This window comes from Labeo rohita, chromosome 23 (assembly GCF_022985175.1).
Source record: "Labeo rohita strain BAU-BD-2019 chromosome 23, IGBB_LRoh.1.0, whole genome shotgun sequence".
Taxonomy (NCBI): Eukaryota; Metazoa; Chordata; class Actinopteri; order Cypriniformes; family Cyprinidae; genus Labeo; species Labeo rohita.
In genome coordinates, this window is record NC_066891.1 from 11,217,653 (window position 1) to 11,238,353 (window position 20,701).

The following is a 20,701-nucleotide window of genomic DNA, read 5'->3' on the forward strand; positions in this document are numbered from 1 at the left end:
ACATGATATCAGTAAACACAGCACAAACCCAAGGATTATTCATCTTCTCTCTATTCAAAAGCCCAATAGTCAATCAATGCAAAATACCATGTTCATAGTCATTTGTACACGACAGGGTCATTGCTCTGTTTTTGAAAGAAAGAAAGAAAGAAAGAAAGAAAGAAAGAAAGAAAGAAAGAAAGAAAGAAAAGATAGTTATTGTTTTGATCTGAGTAAAAATATACATTCTCATCGATGATATTAGATCATATGTAGTTGGTATTGATGACCAAATGTATCATTATCTTATTTAAATGTTAAATAAAATATGAAAGTAATAGATGAAGAGACTGAAGATACTGTATATGCATTAAAATGTTCACTATCCAAACATTTGTGGGTATTATTGCACCAAATTATGTAAATGACATGAAATCTTATAATCATAATGCTGATAACTTTTCATTAATCCTAAAAAGAGAACTATTTGAAACATGTAAACATATGCTATATGTTTTTTTTTTCTCTTCAGCTCTCACACAAGTACTTTAAATGTGAACTCGTAGTCTTTGCTAGCTTAGACATATTTGAAATACTGCGGCATAACCATACGTTCCTATTACAGGCATATAATAAACCGGCTTGATCAGGGTTCTTTGTCCTTGAGTTGAACATTCATTCAATCCTCTTTAAAGGTGCACTCAGCCATTTTTCAGCATCAGACCCATTATTTCCATTATGACACAAATGTCCTTTGAGAACATTTAAAAAAAAATCCCACATTTTTCAGTGACACGCAATTCTTCACTTGAAAGGTGAGCGGAAATGTCTTGAAAAGAGACCTTGATAACTGTGCACAGTTCTTTTTTTAAACATAAAAAGGGTTTCTTGCAAAGTCTGATCCCTGTTCTTGAAGGCAACATATTCTGTGCTTAACCCTTTAATTTATCTAACACACAAACTGTTTTCATATAATCACAAATGTTTTTGAACAGGGTGAAATGCACCTTTCAGATGCTGAATAGCCAAACATAAGAAAATCTTAAGGCCTTTAATCATACGACTCACACATTTTACTTGTACCTACTACTCAATACCCACTGAATTATAACCAAGCAGATTCAGTATTTGTTGTTTACGGCAGCTGCCACAAGAGATTTTAAAACACCTAGAATGGTTTGTAACGGTGTTTAGAATGTGTTTAAGCACCATTGCTGTCAATGTACCACACTGATATGTTGTTTTGCTCTTTATACAGTTGAGATTCTTTCAGAATCATTAAAAATGTTAATTATTTTACCAAAATAAGAGAGATCATACAAAATGCATGTTATTGTTTATTATTGTTTATTAATAGTATATTTTACATATAGTCTGCAAGAGAAAACAGCTGAAAAGTTGAATTTATAAAAACGACCCCATTCAAAAGTTTACATCCCCTTGATTCTTAATACTGTGTTCTTATCTTAATGATCCACAGCTGTGTTTTTTGTTTAGTGATAGTTGTTCATGAGTCCCTGTTTTGTCTTGAACAGTTAAACTGCTGTTCTTCAGAAAAATCCTTCAGGTTCCACAAATTCTTTGGTCTTCCAGCATTTTTGTGTATTTGAACCCTTTTCAACAATGACTGTATGATTTTGAGATCCATCTTTTCACACTGAGGACAACCGAGGGACTCATATGCAACTATTACAGAAGGTTCAAATGCTCACTGATGCTCCAAAAGGAAAAAAAATATGCATTAAGAGCATAATTTGAAGATCAAGGTAAATGTAACTTATTTTGTCTTCTGGGAAACATGTAACTATCTTATGTAGCCTCTGAAAGGCAGTACTAAATGAAAAAATATGATATTTAGGCAAAATAAGAAAAATGTACACATCTCTATTCTGTTCAAAAGTTTTCACCCCTGGCTCTTAATGCATCGTTTTCCCTTCTGGAGCATCAGTGAGTGTTTGAACGTTCTGTAATAGTTGCGTATGAGTCCATCAGTTGTCCTCAGTGTGAAAAGATGGATCTCAAAATCATACACTCATTGTTTGAAAGGGATCAAACACACAAAAAGGCTGGAAAACCTAAGAATTTGTGGGACCTGAAGGGTTTTTCTGAAGACGAGCGGGCAGTTTAACTGTTCAGGACAAACAAGGGACTCATGAACAACTATCAGTAAACAAAAAAAAACACAGCTGTGGATCATTCAGGTAACAACACAAAAACTTTTGAACAGGGTCATTTTTTATCAATTCAACTATTATTTTCTCTTGTGGACTATATGTAAACATGTTTTATGTGAAATATCTCACTCAGGTCTAAATGAGTACTAAATAAAAAATAACATGCATTTTGTATGATCCCTCTTATTTTGGTAAAATAATGAACATTTTGCAGATTCTGAAAGGTTGATGTAAATTTTGACCTTAACTGTAGATTTACTGTGGCCTTACTGCTTTCTTTCATTAATTTGGTCAGACCCCTGCCTGGCCTCCTAACCCAATAACCTGTAGTAATGTCTAATGTCACCACAGGGTGGCTCTTTTCTAGACAGTAGTGCATCATGTGCTTTCACAGATGGCAAGAGTCAATAAGGGGTCATGTGGAGATCTGACTCGTCCTCTTCATCAAATAAAGCTGGACAGAACTGACTTTTCTGCACACTAACGCATTACATTTTTAATCTGGAGAGGGTAAAATGTGTCAGACTGTCGTCTCATATTCCATCACTTCCTTCGGTGTGCCTAGACAGCGGTACTGGATCCTCGGTGTGACCGGAGCGGCAGCTTCCAGTACCAAAATGGTCTTTCGCAGCCTGCGATCAATGAAGTGGGCGTCCCAGGCTGGGTACTGCTTCCTGGGAAGGTCAATGCGAATTACCGGCCCTTCTGTCCTTGGGGCGATCCGAGGCGCGGTGGTGCGCGAGGCCTTAAGGGTCCTCATTTTAAACACTTCTCCAACGTCTCCTCCTGGTACTGACTCTCCACCTTTAGTCCTCTGCAGAGTCCGCGGCGGGCTGCTCACCGCATCCAGAGGAGGAGGAGCAGAGGTGGGCGATGAGACACAAGGATCTGAAACAGCACCCACCTGGACATCGCAACACCCAATATAGGCTCCAGATACAGGGCCGTCGGGGTGCAACAGGCAGTAGTAGATGAACATAAAAAATGTGCCCAGGGCATAGCTACAGGCCACTACGCACACCACCACAACGGCGTAAAAGTCCGAAGTGGGCGGGCTGCGATATATGTACCACACGGCAGTGAGGGCCACATTTTCTCCTAGGATTATGAGGCTGTAAAGCAGCAGACGGCAGCGTGTGGGGCCCTCACGCACGCTGAACCAGCAGAATATGTATACGATGCCCACCATCATGTTGTAGATGATTTCCTCCCACTTGGACATGCAGAAGTCTGTCTCGCCTTGGATGATCCAGAAGGTCATGGCACACCAGTGGGCCACTATGAAAATGCCAAAGTAGAGCTGGAAAATGGAAACGAAGAGGGCAAAGGCCATAGCGCGGGCTCCCACTGTGAACAGGTGCCACAGCATGTGCACCACCACTGCTTTATATGACATGGGGAGCTTGTCGTCACGAGAGTCCCGTAATGCCTTCTGATAAGACGCCATCATCCAGCCCAGAGACACTAAAGAGGCTGACGCAGACAGACCTGGATCAAAAGAAGCACAGTGAGAAAGAGTGACAGAGAGAAAATTGGTCACTTTTCATGGTACATTAATTTAATTTAATTACCCTACTGGAATGAGTTTGAATTGGATTTTTGGATATACTATTACAAGAAATGAATCCAAGGCACTTCGTCTGGTCCAAAAAAAAATTAAAAAGCCTTTATTCGCATTATGGCCATCATAACTGAAACATTAAAAATGACTGAAACACTGCATACTGATGCATTTCAGCCTTCAGCCTTTCAAAGAGTGTGTCAGGTATCAAATTAATGATAGGTATAGGAATGAGTAGTCTGGATATATAATGAATGAATGAATGAATAATTTTTTTGGATACTTAGATGGTTTCAGTGTATTGGAGAGGACATATAGTAGCTACTTTTTCACACTGCATGGTCTCCAAAATAATAAATAAAATATAAAAAAATAATTATATATAAAAAAAAATAAATAAAAATTAATCTTATTACATTTTTCTGATTATATATATATATATATATATGGGCAATATTTACTATCTATTAATTTATAGTGTGTCTTTTAATATTAGATAGATAACCTTTAAAATATTGTAATGAGGTAATATTCTAAATGATCATTCATTTGATTACTATAATTTTTATGTTAGTATATATAGGGAGGCCTGCCTTAAGTAGCTAAATAAAAAATATAAATAATAAAATAAAAATAATTTATTACATTCATTTTATTATTTTTATAATAATAATAATAATAATATTTATTTATTTAATAAAGCCAAAACTAATTAAAATATTATGTGGACTATATTTACTGTCTATTAATGTATAGTGTATATTTTGGTAATGTTATGGTAATGTTAGATAGCTAACATTTAAAATATTGTAATGAGCTAATATTCTAAATGATAATTCATTTGATTACTATAATTTTCATGGTAAATAGTATATATAGGTAGGCATGCCTTAAGTAGCTACTTAGTAGCTAAATAAAAAATAGAAATATAAATAATAATTTAATTTAATTATTATTATTTGTTAAAGAAATCTTCATATTTTCACTTTACTAAAGCCAAAACGACTAAAATATTATGTGGAAAATATTTAGTTTCTATTAATTTGATTTTTTTTACCCTGCTGTTATAGTAATGTTAACTATATAATCTTTAAATTGAAAAATAGATTTAACCTTTTTTTTTAGAATTTTAGAAGACACATTAGAGACAAAGCAAATACTTGAGCAATAAAATATTTCAAATTTATTTCAAATCAAACCTCCTATACCAATGTATAACCATTCAGGTGAGTCTGTGCAGTATATGAAGAATGACGGTACACCATACCATTCCTGTCAGAAAAAAATGAAATTCTGTTTAAGTGCTGGTACGCTCTCGAGAAGCTCTCATGAATATTTAATCAGGATCCTGTCTGGCCATTCATCAGCTCACCCATTTAGTCAGAAGCAGTCAAAACGGAAAATCTCTCCTAATCAGCAAAAACATAATCATTAGCTAGTTCTCCAGCCGTCTCGCATTGCACTGAATATGATTATGAGCGATTATGAGCGATTATGACAGGCCCAGCAAAGCACCTAAATCATAATATCAGTCTTCACAGTGCAGGTCAGGACAGACCAAGAGGAAACACTCTTGCACTGTTGCCAGAATTCTCTACACTGCTGACTGCACCGTGCTCATCTCCTGAGAACTGGATATGCTTTGTTGTGGAATCACATTTTAGCTCTCCTCAGGTTCGTTTTTATCTTTCTGGAAAAAGAGGCCTTCAGCAGTCTGAATAAATGTAATGTGAGTAGGGCTGCCACAGTGTAAATACTGCATCTCGCTAAACTCTAGTCCGAATGGCATGGAAATAAAGAAGGACGTCACATTAAATGACATTTTTAAACAAAAATCACATCCTCTAGTTAACTAGCTCCGAGCGCTCTATAAAAGTCACAGTTTGCGGTTTGACATTTGGATACAATCCGCAGGGAACATCTAACAGTGGCTACAATTGTTCCCATGGAGCTGAACTAATGCAACAGTGACTTCTCACAGCTCTGTAATCAAAGGCACCTGTCAGGTGGGTTTGTAACTATCACATGTCCTGTTCCTTCTTTGCAGAGCCAAAGATAGACTAAAGCAATTAAACCACACAATTAAAGATGTCACCATTATGAAGACACTGACATGAACATCTAATGAGTTAATATTCTAAAGGATCCTTTGATTACGGTAATGTTTCAGTTATATATCTCTTTTCGGTTATTCACTGCAAAATTTGGAGTGCACTCTTCCAGGGGAAAATCAAAATCGTGTCTTAACTGCTTTTGAAATATGCACATATGCAACCCGTCGTCTTTCATATTCAGTTAAACTTATCACATCCTCAGTAAAAAAAACAGCTAATTTGCGCTTGGATTGAAAATGAGATGCTGAGCAAACCCATGCTGTGAAATTGCACTTTGATCCTTAATGATGGCCAAATGAATGTCTAAAACAATTCTTATTGAGTCGCATTTAAATTAGATATCACACTGCAGGAAAGGCATTGAGTCAAACTCTGTACTCTGTGACCTGGTAGATAGCAATATGACAGATTGGGTGACTGATGTAGTAGTTTCAGTCTCAGACAGTACGCCCACAATCCACCCACAGCAGGTTTTCTGACCGTCTGATGTATAGCGTACTCAAAAATGGGTTGAAATCATCGGTTCCAGTCTGATTGGTTGGCATTGTGCAACTTCTGGGAATAAAGGCACAGATTTCCTCATTAATATTACTGAAAAAGTACCGTCTAATCTCCATAAGTTAGTGGCATAAAATCTTCAATAAGAAATGTTTCTTAAGCAGAAAATCAGAACATTAGAATGATTTCTAAAGGATCATGTGACACTGAATACTGGAGTAATGATGCTGAAAATTCAGCGTTGATATTACAGGAATAAATAACATTTCAACTTATATTAAAAGGTTTAAATCACTGTACTTTCACAATATTACCATTTTTACTGTAATTACATTTGTTATCAAATAACAATAAAATTAAACATTAAAGCTTTTAATGTTTAATTAGTTTCTAACATAAGCTAACTTATGTTTGAAATAAGTTACATTCTGTACATCAGCTTTTAAAGTCTGATTATGAAGATGTGCCCATAAACAGCCAATAAAGACATGTAATAAGTAACTTTACATTTTTATATAACTATCTTCTTGTCTAAGTGGGCGGTTCTTGGCGATAAAAATTGACTGTCAAAGTCTGTGCACTCAAGGCTGCTGATGAAATATGAATATTATAAATATGACACAGACAAATAGCACAGGCCCAACATCTTCTAGCATACTGGTTTTAATCATAGGTGTCATCAGCTTACCCTGCAAAGGGAGGACTTGTCCGGCCTGGACCATAATGCTGAGTTGCAGAACGAGCTGAGGTGCGCTCTTCAGGAAGGTCTCAAGCAACCTCAGCATGCTGATGTCAGCGTTTTCGAACATCGTACGCCAGTAGAAGTGTTTGTGCTCGTGGTCCCCGCGCCAGCGGCTTTGCACGCCCAGATATAAGGCATGGACATACCTGGGATAAAAAGCAAAGGGGATTATTTCTGTACAAATCACCAAAGGTTGCAACAGAAAAATCCTAATTACACTACTGGTCAAAAGTTTGGAAATGTTTTGATTAAAAATACAATAACAACAGTAAGAATGTGAAATATTTTTACAATTTAAAATAACTGTTTTCTATTTGAATGCATTTTAAAATGTCATTTATTCCTGTGATGGCAAAGCTGAATTTTCAGAACCCTACTTTTATTACTTTTTATTACTTCAGTCTTCAGTGTCACACGATCCTTCAAAAATTTGCAATCTGCAAAAAATGCTGCTCAATAAACATTTATTATTATTATTATGAAGATGATGTTTTACTTTTATTCAGCAAAGACACATTAAATTGATCAAAAGACATTTATAATGTTACAAAAGATTAGTATTTTTCAAATAAATGCTGTTCTTTTTAAATTGATTTCTAAAGGAGGTGACATTGAAGACTGGAGTAATGGCTGCTAAAAAATCAGCTTTGCTATCACAGGAATAAATTACATTTTTAAATATACACTGCCGTTCAGTTTGGGATAAGTAAGATTTTTAATGTTTCATTTTTAAAGAAGTCTCTGCATTTATTTATTCAAAAATACAGAAAAAACAGTATTGTGTATTGTGAAATATTATTGCAATTTCTAATATTGTTTTCCTTAATATACTTTAAAATGTCTGAATTTTATCAGCTATTACTCCAGTCTTCAGTGTCACATGATTCTTCTGAAATTATTCTAATATACTGATTTACTATCAGTGTTGAAGCCATTTTTTTGGATCCTGTGATACCTTTTTTTCAGGATTCTAAATAAAAAATAATAATAAAAAGAAAAACATCAATTATTCGAAATATAAATATTTTCTAATAATATAAGTCTTTACTATCAATTTTAATCCATTTAAAACATCCTTGCTGAATAAAAGTATTAATTTCTTTAAAAACAAATAAAATAAAATAAAATATTTACTGACACCCAAATTTTGATTGGTAGTGTATATTGTAACACAAAATTCTATTTTGAATAAACACAGTTCTTTTAAACTTTTTATTCATCAAAGTATTCTGAAAAAAGTATCACAAAAAATATTAAGCAGCACAACTGTTTCCAACATTGATAACAAATCAGCATATTAGAATGATTTCTGAAGAATCATGTGACACTGAAGACTGGAATAAATTATACTTTAAAGTATATTAAAATAGAAAAATGTGTTATTTTAAATCCCAATAATATTTCACAAAATTGCATTTTTTTCAGTATTTTGGATCAAATAAATGCAGCCTTAACGAGCACAAGAAGCTTCTTTTAAAAACATTACAAATCTTACTGATCCCAAACTTTTGAATGGCAGTGCAAATTCAAATGGAAAACAGTCTTCTGAAAATGTGAAATATTATTAGTTTATTTTGGTCAAATAAATGCTGCCTTGCTGAGCATAAAAGTCAAAATCATTTAAAAAATCATAGTTAATGCAAACTTTTGACAGGTAGAGGAAACTGGAAATTGTAAGGTTAACCTTGATGCCACTCTGCAGGCTTGGAAAAGACCTGAAGTCTGCCCGTAATGTCAGTGTGACCAGCTGAAAAAGGCTGTACACTTGTCTGGGCAGACTGCCAGTGCACTATGGAGTGCTCCAGCATGTCATGTCCTCAGCACCACAGTCTCCATGCTGTTGCAGATGTCTTGTGAGACACACCAAGGTCGCACTTGAGATTACATGGATGTCAGAGAGCATGTTTTTCACTGGAGGGATCACTGTCTCTTACTTTCGTTACTTTAAATTTCCTGATTTACGACCTCGGGACTGCACTGTTTATCCCGTAAGATGGATGTAAGTGCCAGAGGAAAGGAGAGAGTGGTGTTTTGGAAGATATGAAGCAAAACCTGCAGCTGTGCTTTCGAAAGATATTTATGTAAGCCCCTTGAAAAATCTGACTTTCTCTGGACTTAATTTGTTTCCTTTGACAGGAAGTGCCATGATATTTCAGTCTGTCTCAAGGGTAGTGAGAGTAATAGAAGTGCTCGCTGGATGTCAGGAGATTGGCAGAATGAATCACCCTGACTTGATGAGGTCTATAAAATTGCTCCACATCCTTCTCACAACTTGCTGTGTGAGAAAAAACAGGCTCTGAAAGAAAAATCAAGCAATAGAGAGCCTGCGAGAACGGCTGTCAGCGACTGTGCCTCATATTTGACAAGTGACACAGAGTCTTTCTTTCTCCAAATAAAGAGTGTGTTTTCAATGAGACAGAAAAGCTCTCTTTGCTTGTAAAATTCAGCCCTCTGGGCACACGGATGATATCAGACAAAATCAAACCTTGAACCCTGACCATGCAACTTTTTTCTTCAGGAAAAATAAGAAAACGTGGACAAATAGGCAGCGCTACGGCTGAGAAAACATCTCTCAAACAGCCACTATTGGCAGCCAATGCATCAGTCTCCATGGTGACGACCGACAAACATTGCTGCTGACAAGCTTGGCCCATTACTTAGCTTAATATAACCCAACTGGAGACAATCATCTGCCAGGCCTGCGTTTGCAAAGACTCAGGCTTTCTCTGAAAAGGACTTTCTAATATAAAGACAGGTCAGAACAGGCTCACCACACTGATTTTGTTGCTGTTCACCTGCCATTAAACTCCATTTGAATTCAACAATATTCCGAATGGCCAAATGACCCATTTGGTTACTCAGATGGCACAGCTAACCAGTCAGCACTTAGCGATTAACTGGCAGGGCTCCTGTAAGTCAGTTAAATACCAGATTTACAATGGCCCCCCTCTGCGAAATTACAATGCTGATCACACCCTTGAGGATGACTGCTGAAGTAAGAAAGAAAAGAAAGAAAGACTTGAAATCGACGTTGAATGTTCTAGATCAGATTTCCAGTTGGCTGGAATCAGGCTGTCATTTATTTTATTGAACAGTAAAGCCCTGCTGAGGTGGTTATGAGACACTGGATCATGCCACTTTATAACAGAATTAGGAAAATGGAAGTGCTTTCTGTTTCCTGCCACCATATACAGTACATTTCTTTCGTTCTTTGCTGTCCTTCTCAGAAGTGTGATCTTCTTTGAGAGTCTTTGAGCCTCTATAGGTCCTAACAAAATTTAAAAAGCTATTTATTGCTATACTGAGTATAAATCAATGTAGGACTACCATCTACCAGCCAGGGAGAAAGTGAATTATCATTTCCTGCATCAATAAGTCTTTTTAGGATGGAATAATCTATATCTATCTTCACATTGCTTTACTAACACTAAATAACTGAATCATTTTATGTATTAAATTAACTCATGACTGTGCAGTTATAATATTTAATGTTCAACATGTGACAGGAAACAAAGTAAGGACTTCTAAGAACCAATGGGTTGAGGGGTCTTGCATTTCCAGATTACTGGAAAATTATTTTTTATGTTGAGTACATAAATCAAAATGAAAACAAAAATCTAAATAGAATAAAATTATATTTAACATCACTGAACCAACCTACATACATTAACTTATACCAAATTGATTTAATCAGTTAAATCAAGAAAAAATGACCCTTTAAGGTAACAATTCCAGGTTATCACTTCTTACAGTGAACAAAAGCATATTCAGATTTCTGTCTTTTAGATGTAGTCAAACCAAAAATGATTATCCTTTTTTTTTCTAGTGGGTGCAGGACACTATTGTTTATTTATGTAAGTGGGGATAACAAAATAAAGTAAACTGTAACATAGTATTCCCAAAAATTTTTCAGACAGTGGACTACCAGACAGTGGGACTAAAAATGATTCAGACTCTTTAACCTGAACTTTAATTGCTAATGCGACCTATTTACACCACAGAAAAAAATTAAGCATTGCTTGGTAACTGGTCAACAAAGTATTAAAAATTGTATAAATATTGTCATACTAACAGTTGTCTGAATTTTTGGTTGATTCTAATCCATTACATACCTTTCTATCAAAGTTATCTGACGAATTTGTTCTGACACAGTTTAACTCTGAGTTCCTGTCATATTTTATTACCATTTTCTAAACTAACGCAGATAAACTGTGATAATGTGAAAAATGTTGAAGGTGTCAATAAATTTTGGTTTGATTGTATTTAGTTTTTCACTCAACCCTTCATATCAGATATACCTTCAAACAAGCACAAACCTAAATAAATCACACTAAAACACACATTGCCTACAGCTTCCCTCCGTTTATCAAACACACAGTAACCACAGCTTAAGTTTTATTAGGTTCCTTTTCTTGTCACAGTTAATCCCAGCGCATCCTCTCTCAGGAATATGTCTCAAATAGGAATTAAGCTGTTTGGCCAACAGCAACAGACATCCCCTATCTCTCCTCTAGAATGTGTCCTAAGTCCTTCCCCCGTAGAGTTTTACTTTGTTATCCAGAGGGAAGAATCAATCACGCAGTGCTTGCGAATTATCTCATAGACACAGATGAGACTGTTTTTAAAACTACTGTCTTTCGCCTTCACTCTTGCTATTTATAGATTTAAACACACTTTGACACACCTGAAAAAAGGTCATACAGTGTAGTCATATAACGGCTATTATGTGTTGAATCTTTTTTTTTTATTTATGGGCTTTTTGAGCAGACAGGAAAGCATTGGGTGAAGAAAGAGGGCAGTGGGATCCAAAGCAAAGGACCACGAGTGGGGATTCGAACTCGGGTCGCCATGAGGCTATGGACCATTTTCACAAAACTGTGATGACACGTTTTAACGGTCATCGTCATCATAAATCCTTGACATCATACATTTTTTTATATTTTGATTTTTTTAAAAATGTATGTACATTTATAACACTATACTTTGTATTATATCACCTTTTGATCAAGTTAGAAAAAACTAGTTAATGCTAATGTGAGGGTATTTCTAATGCTGCGTCTATGGGAGGGACGGTAAATTTGACATTGTTCTCTCTTCTGACTGCCGATATCAGTCTTTCTCAATTTTTTCCTTTAATTGAAAGTCATGAAAACACTATCGTGGAGTTTTTCTTTTATTATTTGAACAAATGGGAATGCAAAAAAATATTTGTGGTACTCTCCCAGTCACTGCTATGAGAAACCAGTCAATGTGTGTCGAATCTTTTGAGTAAGACAGAAACGCAAAGAGTAACCAGTGCAATCCGATTCGCAAACAAATTATGAACTGATCATTTTTAGTAAATCAAAAACCAACAGTTGTTAAATGTTATGTTTTATGATAAAAAGTAAGTAAAGATTTTATTAAAATAATTAAATTACACTAAAGGAATATGTAAACTAAAGAGAACTGTTGCCTTTATTTTTTACATTCTACAAACAGCAGTGCATGTAGTCATGTCTCTCAGCGCAGAATGTGTAAATGTGTCTTTTCGTCTTCAAGGGTGGTGACTGATCCTGATTGATCCTTCTCATCCGATGCTGCGGGGAACATGGAATCGAAAACCGTCTTTGAACATGTGAACCAGGTCAGAGCACTCAGAGGGGACTCTCGAATGGGGCACGCTCAAAATGCTTAGTAAATCTTCGGTTAAACGAAAATGTGAGAAAGAGCCTATTTTATTGCACATCACTTAATTGTATCATTATTTTATGTCTGATGTAATTACAAGCCAAGAGCGTAAATTGCTTTATAATGGCTAATTTTCATATTAAATTTTTTTCTCTATCATTCCCCCAAGCATGCATCTCAACCCTAATTTTCACATCCTCTCTTCACCTATCATTCCTCACCTGTTCTTCTTTGTAACAGCTCAGCCCTCTCTCAATCTCTGGCTGTCTGCTGCAGGTAAGGACATGTAAACACTACAGCTATAATCCCTGTAATGCAGAGATGTGACAAGCTCAGTGCCGGTGGCAGCTTTAATGGCATTACTGCTAATTCCAATCAAACAAAGACAGAGAGCCTGGAAAGCTCTGTACAGAAGCTTTTAAGCAAAGACTCAGTCAGAGAGTAGGCTACTAGTGAGAGGTGAAGAACAGAAAGAAATCCACTGCGGGTCAAACAGAGGTAACATGAAAATGGCAAAATGTGCTTCCTAAAAGGTGCTATTCTTAGCTATACTGATAGAAATAGACAAAGAGAGACCAGAGGATATTTCATTAGACACTGGCCTGCAGTGCCAATGATGTTTTTCATATGTGGCGCTGGAAATATTTTGAGTTAATTATATATTCATGGGAACTTAGCTCAGAAGGGCTCAGGCTAAAAGTCTCAAGGCTAATTTGCGAATAAAAAGGGGATAATGGTTCGATTTATTCAAATTAGATGAAAATTATTTCCCAAATGTGCCTTATTTGCAGGCTGGCTGGTTTGTTTTGAATTGCAGATATCCTCATTCTCTTTCCGAAAAGCGTCTGCCGTCTCATTAATTGAGGACATGAACACATGAACTTCGTCTCCAGAGCTGCTCTGAGAGTCACTTCACCAGCATTTTACCATTTCATTTGATAAAAATTAACATCATATCATATACACAAGGTCATCATGCTAACCTGTTTAAAAAAAAAAAACTACTACTAAAAAAAGAATAATATAATTTATTTAAACCCACAGAAACTCAAAGGTCTTCATTATAACCCGCCACTAAAAGTTTGGTATAACTTGAAGAAATTATGACAGGAATATATTACTATTGCACAGTAGAATGTACTTTTTAAAGCAATACTATTACTATTACTACTACTAATACAATTTATTTAAACAGAAACTCAAAATGAAACTCACAGAAACGCAAAAAATAAATACTTTCACCACATTTTAAAAGATGAACTAAATTGTTAGTAAATTTGTGTTTGATATTACAGTGTTTTTATATTCTGTGTGCTCATAACAGTAAAAAAAAGGCACTATAAACCCACTAAACTGAAACGATGCATTAAGAGCCATGGGGTGTAAACTTTTGAACAGAATGAAGATGTGTACATTTTTCTTATTTTGCCTAAATATCATATTTTTTTCATTTAGTACTGCTCTCAGAGGCTACAGAAGATATTTGTTTTCCAGAAGACAAAAGAAGTTCAATTTACCCTGATCTTCAAATTCAAAAAGTTTTTAACCTTAATGCATGGTTTTTAATTCTGGAGCATCAGTGAGCATTTAAACCTTCTGTAATAGTTGCAAATGAGTCCCTCAGTTGTCCTCAGTGTGAAAAAATGGATTTCCAAATCATACAGTCATTGTTGGAAAGGGTTCAAATACACAAAAATGCTGAAAAACCAAAGAATTTGTGGGACCTGAAGGATTTTTTCTAAAGAACAGCAGGCAGTTTAACTGTTCAGGACAAATAAGGGACTCATGAACAACTATTACTGAACAAAAAAACATAAAGCTGTGGATCATTCAGGTAACAACACAGTATTAAGAATCAAGTGTATGTAAACTTTTGAACAGGGTCATTTTATCAATTCAGCTATTATTTTCTCTTGTAGGCTATGTAAATGTCTTTCATGTGAAATATCTTATCCAGGTCAGTACTAAATAAAAAAATACATTTTGTATGATCCCACTTATTTTGGTAAAATAATTCACATTTTGCAGATTCTGCCAGGTGTATGTAAACTTTTGACCTCAACTGTATATAAAGGTCCAGTCAAAGAAAAAAATACAGTGATACAGATTTTTGGTCAAACTGCCCAGCACCAATTGTTATAAATTTGGTATCAGAAAAAAAGGGGAAAAGGAAATCTTCTAATAAAAAGGTCAGTAGCAGAGGTCTGATAAAAAGCATGAGTGACACATAGAGAATGACACAGACGGCATGAGAAGGACAGCACATGTGTGACAGCAGCATAAATGCAGCTTGATCGAAATGACCAGCAGCTTTGTAATATCAATGGCAGCAAACATCATTAACCCTGCTTTACCCCGCGGCTCAGCCAGCAGCAGCGTCCAGTCACACAGAGGCTCGGCCTGTCACCGCTGATCAACGCAGGCAGTGAAAGACAAGTGCATCGCCGCCTCTGTGTTTACAACCACAATTACACAGTGCTCAATCCCTACACATGTCTCTAATATGTGTGGGTGTGTTCCTATTGATTTACATGTGAGTGGATTAAACTTTTGGCTGTGATTGTGGGCTGAAAATTTTTTCTCAGCATTATTATGGAAATTGCATTGTGAGTTGCAGCATGCTGTCTGTCAGCAATCAAGACGCTTAGCACTTGATAGACACTTGCACATTCTGCTCAAACAACCACACTGAGAGAAAAGAGCGTGGGGAAGAGAAATAGAATGTCACTGTTTCTTGAGCTCACTTTTGAATCTTGTAGAAAATCATCTTTATGGTTTTATGGTAACTTTTAGGCACAATCTGGTGCATATTAACAATGCAGGCTCCATTAAAGGAGTAGTTTCCAATGTTTCCATTGTTCCAATGAAGAAACAAACTCATACATCTTGGATAGCCTGAGAGTGAGTCAATTTTTCATTCATGGGTGAACTATTCCTTTAAGCATAAAAATAAATGACAATTCTAATTTATCAGCTACGTTTGAAATTAAAACCAATTGTTTAGTAATATGAAAACAAAATCTTGCACTGCTCTAAAGACAAAGGGATTTCAGAGTGTGCATAAGGCGATTTCTGGTGGACAGATTGAATGAGTGGATGAGTGGAGGAGTCTCTCCGGGAGATTATTGACCCAGAAGCTCATGAGAGGTGGAGGAGGAAGAGGAGGAGGAGCCTAGAAGCAAACGGCTTGGAGATAATGATGAACTGGCATGGGACGACAGGAAATACAAGGAGGATCCCGTTTCCTCACTATGACTGCAGGACAGTCATAGGCGATGCAAACTAACAGCAGTGAGGTTGAGGGCTGTGATATCTTGAATAATTTCTGTTATCTTTTTCCCATCCTCTTTACTTACATAATGTATTTTCCAGTGATTGATTTTTGAATTACTATCCTATATTTGGTTCACTCAAATATATGTGCTTTTATATATGAATGCAATCAATTTGTGCAACACTACATAAATAATGACTGCACAAAAAGTTGTCCCCAGTATTTTGTTAATATAAACCTTGTCATCTTAGTAGTTTAACCATATGGCCCTGAATACCCCTAGACGTTAGTTGCACGCCAAGGGAGCGCACAGGATGACAGAACAATATGAATGAACTGCTGATGTGACACCTTAAAGGAACGCACTATAGATTTGTATCTCATTATACTGAGTTCTAAGCGCTCACGTACCTCCAGACCTGTGCCAGCTGAAGAACGTGCACGACGCTTTGGAAGAGCCACACACAGGCTCTGCAGCAGCTCTCAGCGCTGCTCCGGGTTCCGGTGACCGCAGCGGAGCGGCCAGCGCCCCGCTGATCGCTGTCCTTGGTGCTGAAGTGACTCTCCGCATTGGACGCCGCTACCATGGCAGCCGCAGCCGTGCCGCTCCCGTTGGCGTCCGAGTAGTCGTACGCGAACCATCGGAAGCTGAGCACCTGCACCACCACAGACGGAATGATGATAAAAACGAGTGTTAAAGCGAACCACCAGTAGTTCCGCCTGAGATAGTAGTCGGCAGCCAGCCACAGGTCTGAAGCCCCGTCCGAGAAAAAGACCAAGAGGGCGCAGAGGGTCCAGCAGCAGTCCAGGAGCGAATACTCCCTCCCGACGGGACGCCACTGGGGCGAGCGCTTCTCCAGCCCGGGGAGGCACGTCGGCGGAATGTCATTCTGCAAAGAAACGGCTGTACCGTCTGATTTCGCGGCCATGTTTGTTGTAGAAAAAGAGAGTAGATGGAAAAGAGAGACGAGAGGGTGGGAGGGAGGTGGTCGTGTGTCTGTGTGGGAGGGAGAAAAGAGGGCTGGGACAAAAAACGCTTCTCGTTATTCCTGCTTGAGCATCTAGCTCCTGATTTTCCACCTGAAAGCAATTTATCACGGTGGTCGCTGACAGTAGGCGTGCAGGCATGCGTGTAGATTTTATTCAAAAGCCTATAATGTGATATAGATTTAATAATACACCGATAGGTAGAGGATATCCAGTCTCATGGCCTGAGAGGAAAGGTGCCTCTGCAGTCCTGATTCAGATTCAATTTAGCGCCTGTATCTCGTAGTCACAAGCTAGATCAGTTTATGGAAACATTGTAAGACCCAAATTATGTTACAAACACAAAAATATGACCACGCTTTATTCCTAATGCAGCCATGAATCATATGCATTGAAACAAACCGCTTCAGTAACATCATGTAAGTGAATGTAAATGAAGTTATTTAAATAAATCTATGTCAATTCAGCTTATAAAATAGGATATAATATGTAGTATTATGTTTTTTTTTTGTTTTGTTTTGTTTTTTTTTTTTTTGCAGTACATAAATGCATGTAAATGTGCATAAGATAAAAAGCTATAGCAGTTAAAAGTGTTTCTGACTCTTCAGAGTCTGGTTGCCTTGTAAACAGCGGCGCCTCATGGGTATAGTAGCTAAATGAAGTCATAATCTCCCCTTGAAGTGCAAATGCATTCATTTAAAACAGCTCCCACCACCACCACAGTCAGTATGCATTAACATACAAAGTGGTGTTGATAAGAATGCGAATTAAGACCAAAAATGTCATGTCAAGTCTTTGATACTGATTGGATTAGTCAAATGCTGCATTTTAGAAAGAAAATATATTAACATTAATCGGAATTTTTGGGATTCTCTTTTGTGTTTATATTAACTTGTTCATCATTCAGTTTTATGAAAATACATAATACATATAATTATGTAATAAATTAATGTTTATTTACCATATAATGGCTGGTTTCACAGACAGGGCTTCGGTTAAGTCAGGTTTACGCCATAGTTCAATTAGGACATTTAAGTAGCTTTTATAAACATGCCTTAGATAAAAACACTATTGGTGTGCATCTTGATACATAACAAACTGATATATTTTAAGATCAGTCAGAGCAAGTTTCTTTCAGTTAAAACAGCCCAGACATGCATTTTAGTCTGGGACTAGGCTTAAGCCTACACTGTAAAAAAAAAAAACAATTTGTTGAGTCAACTTAAAATAATTTGTAACCTGGCTGCCTTAAAATTTTAAGTTTAGTTAACTCAAAAAAAGTTTATTCAACTTGAAATGTTAAATTATACTAAGTGACAACTTAGATATTTAAGTTGAATCAACTTCAGATTTTAAGGCAGCTGGGTAACTTACCCATCTGTTAAGTTTAGCAAACACAAATATCTAAGTTGTTACTTAGTACAACTTAACAAGTTGAATAAACTTATTTTAGTTGACTGAACTTAAAATTTTAAGGCAGCAGGGTAACAAATTATTTTAAGCTGACTCAACAAATTGTGTGTTTTTATTTTTTACAGTGTAGTTTATGAAACTGGGGGAAATATATTATTTCAAGCAAAATGATAAAATCCGTTCAGGTAGAAAGTGCAACTGCATTTTCATATATGTGACCCTGGACCACACAACCAGTCAGATTTATGCATCATCTGAAAGCTGAATAAATAAGTTTTCCATGGATGTACGGTTTGTTAGGACAATATTTGGCCAAGATACTATTTGAAAATCTGCAGTCTGAGGGTGCAAAATGATCAAAATACTGAGAAAACCGCCTTTAAAGTCGTTGAAATGAAGTTCTTAGCAATGCACATTACTAATAAAAAATTAAGTTTTGATATATTTACGGTATGAAATTTACTAAATATCTTCATGCAACATGATCTAAATTTTCTAATGATTTTTGGCATAAAATAAAAATCGATAATTTTGACCCATACAATGTATAGTTGGCTATTGCTACAAATATACCCTTGCTACTTAAGACTGGGTTTGTGTTCTACTAATCACAACAGTCTTTAAATTTGTCATATCAAGATAAGAGAAAACAAAGAAACCAATTAAACATGAAAGATATTGCTGATCTTCCCATAAACTTAATTTGGGCTTCCTGGAATGTCTTTACTGTCTGGAAAGTTTTACAGCACTCCTCTTATCTACCGAGGTCGAAAGCTTTTTTCTGAGCAAACCAAGAGAGCCACCTGCCGCTTCAGTGACAGATCGACACGTTACAGTTACAAAAACGTTTTTGTGCTAGTGCTGCCACCTACTGCTAATAATACGCAATGAGATGAAGCAGAACTCTGACATCAGTTCAGCAAGGACGTGATTGACAGGTTTTTTTTTTTTAAGCACATTAGTGGTCACTTCACTGCAAACTAAGAGAAATGCAACAAAAAGTGCATCTTTGGTACTGCCTGGTCTTAAAAATGAGATGGGCTGGTGTCCTTAGCTAGCTATCTGACCACCAATTTCACAAGATGGTTAAAATGTAGACATATCAAACCTTTTTTTAATTTGAAGTTGTTGAAAAACAAAGCAATTTTGAAGTTGTAGTAGTTGGAAAAACATTCCCTATATATCCAAAACAAAAGCTTTTACAAAATCAACCAGTAGTACAGCAGAAATGGCCCATAATAAAACTTAGATATTCATGAATCATAGTAGGGTGATTTTAGTCAATAATATTCTGAGAGGACGTAAAATGTTTCAAAACTAGGCAAATTTAACTTAACAAAAACAAGTCCTTAACCAACCACAGAGGGGCAGTAAGGAAGTTTCTTTTAACAAAATATTACTAGAAACTTAAAAAAAGGATATGTATATTGTTAAAGCCTGATCATTATCAATAAATAACAAAACGTAACAAATCTCAGCCAAATTCTCAGTGAAGGGTGCAGTCATAATATTAAAACAAATGTGACCAGTTAAAAGATACTGTATAGCTATGTTGTCAGAAAATATGTTTACTAGTTCTATATACACAAACAAAGGTTTATTGAAATAACTGAAAACCAAGGGGCCAGATGACTACAAATATGTGGTTCATTACAGTTCATAAATATTATATTAAATTTTTGACAAACAACCTCTTGGAAAGAACAGGTAGCCTTCAATTATTTACAGCCTTTAATGTTTAAAATGCCCCCAAATCATTCGTTTCCCAATGACGGACATTATTTTTTAATGCTGGTTGAACAACAAAGTTTTAGAAACATAATTTTTAAAATCTAAGACCATTCTTCTCAGCATGGGTGTATAGTAACATGATTTTCAAATCTTGACAAGCTGAGAACGAGTAAGCCATGAACAAAAGCGATCAATAACCACATGGTTAATGAAGGATTAGAAAAAAAATGACCCACATTATTTGCATAGCACTTTATTTTACAGCCCTGTTCCTCGTGTGCATACTATGTACTTATATTTATTTCAACATGGTAAAAACTAGGTACTAACGCTGAACCTACCCCTAAACCTAACCCTAGTTACAACACGCTGTAAAATAAACTGCAGCCATTATTTGTAGACTACAATTTCTAATTCTTTATTAATAACAAGAATGTAAGCACGTTTTTTATTCAATCATATTTTTCAGAATACTTAGAATAAATAGACCACTTTATTATTTTATGACACATTTACATTTATGCATGTAAAGAGACTTTTATCCAAACAGACACTGCA

The 20,701-nt window shown here is 36.0% G+C and overlaps 1 protein-coding gene across 1 annotated transcript; it reads right to left on the reverse strand.

Annotated features, from left to right (window-relative positions):
* Window positions 1–1,985: 1,985 nt before the first annotated feature.
* xkr7a (XK related 7a) lies at window positions 1,986–16,970 on the reverse strand. The gene is made up of 3 exons (XM_051096050.1): window positions 16,424–16,970; window positions 7,015–7,214; window positions 1,986–3,641 (listed from the first exon to the last, which is right to left on the reverse strand). Exons 1-3 carry the CDS (start codon window positions 16,939–16,941, stop codon window positions 2,674–2,676), a joined length of 1,686 nt encoding a protein of 561 aa, XP_050952007.1. The 5' UTR covers window positions 16,942–16,970; the 3' UTR covers window positions 1,986–2,673.
* Between the last annotated feature and the right edge of the window lie 3,731 nt (window positions 16,971–20,701).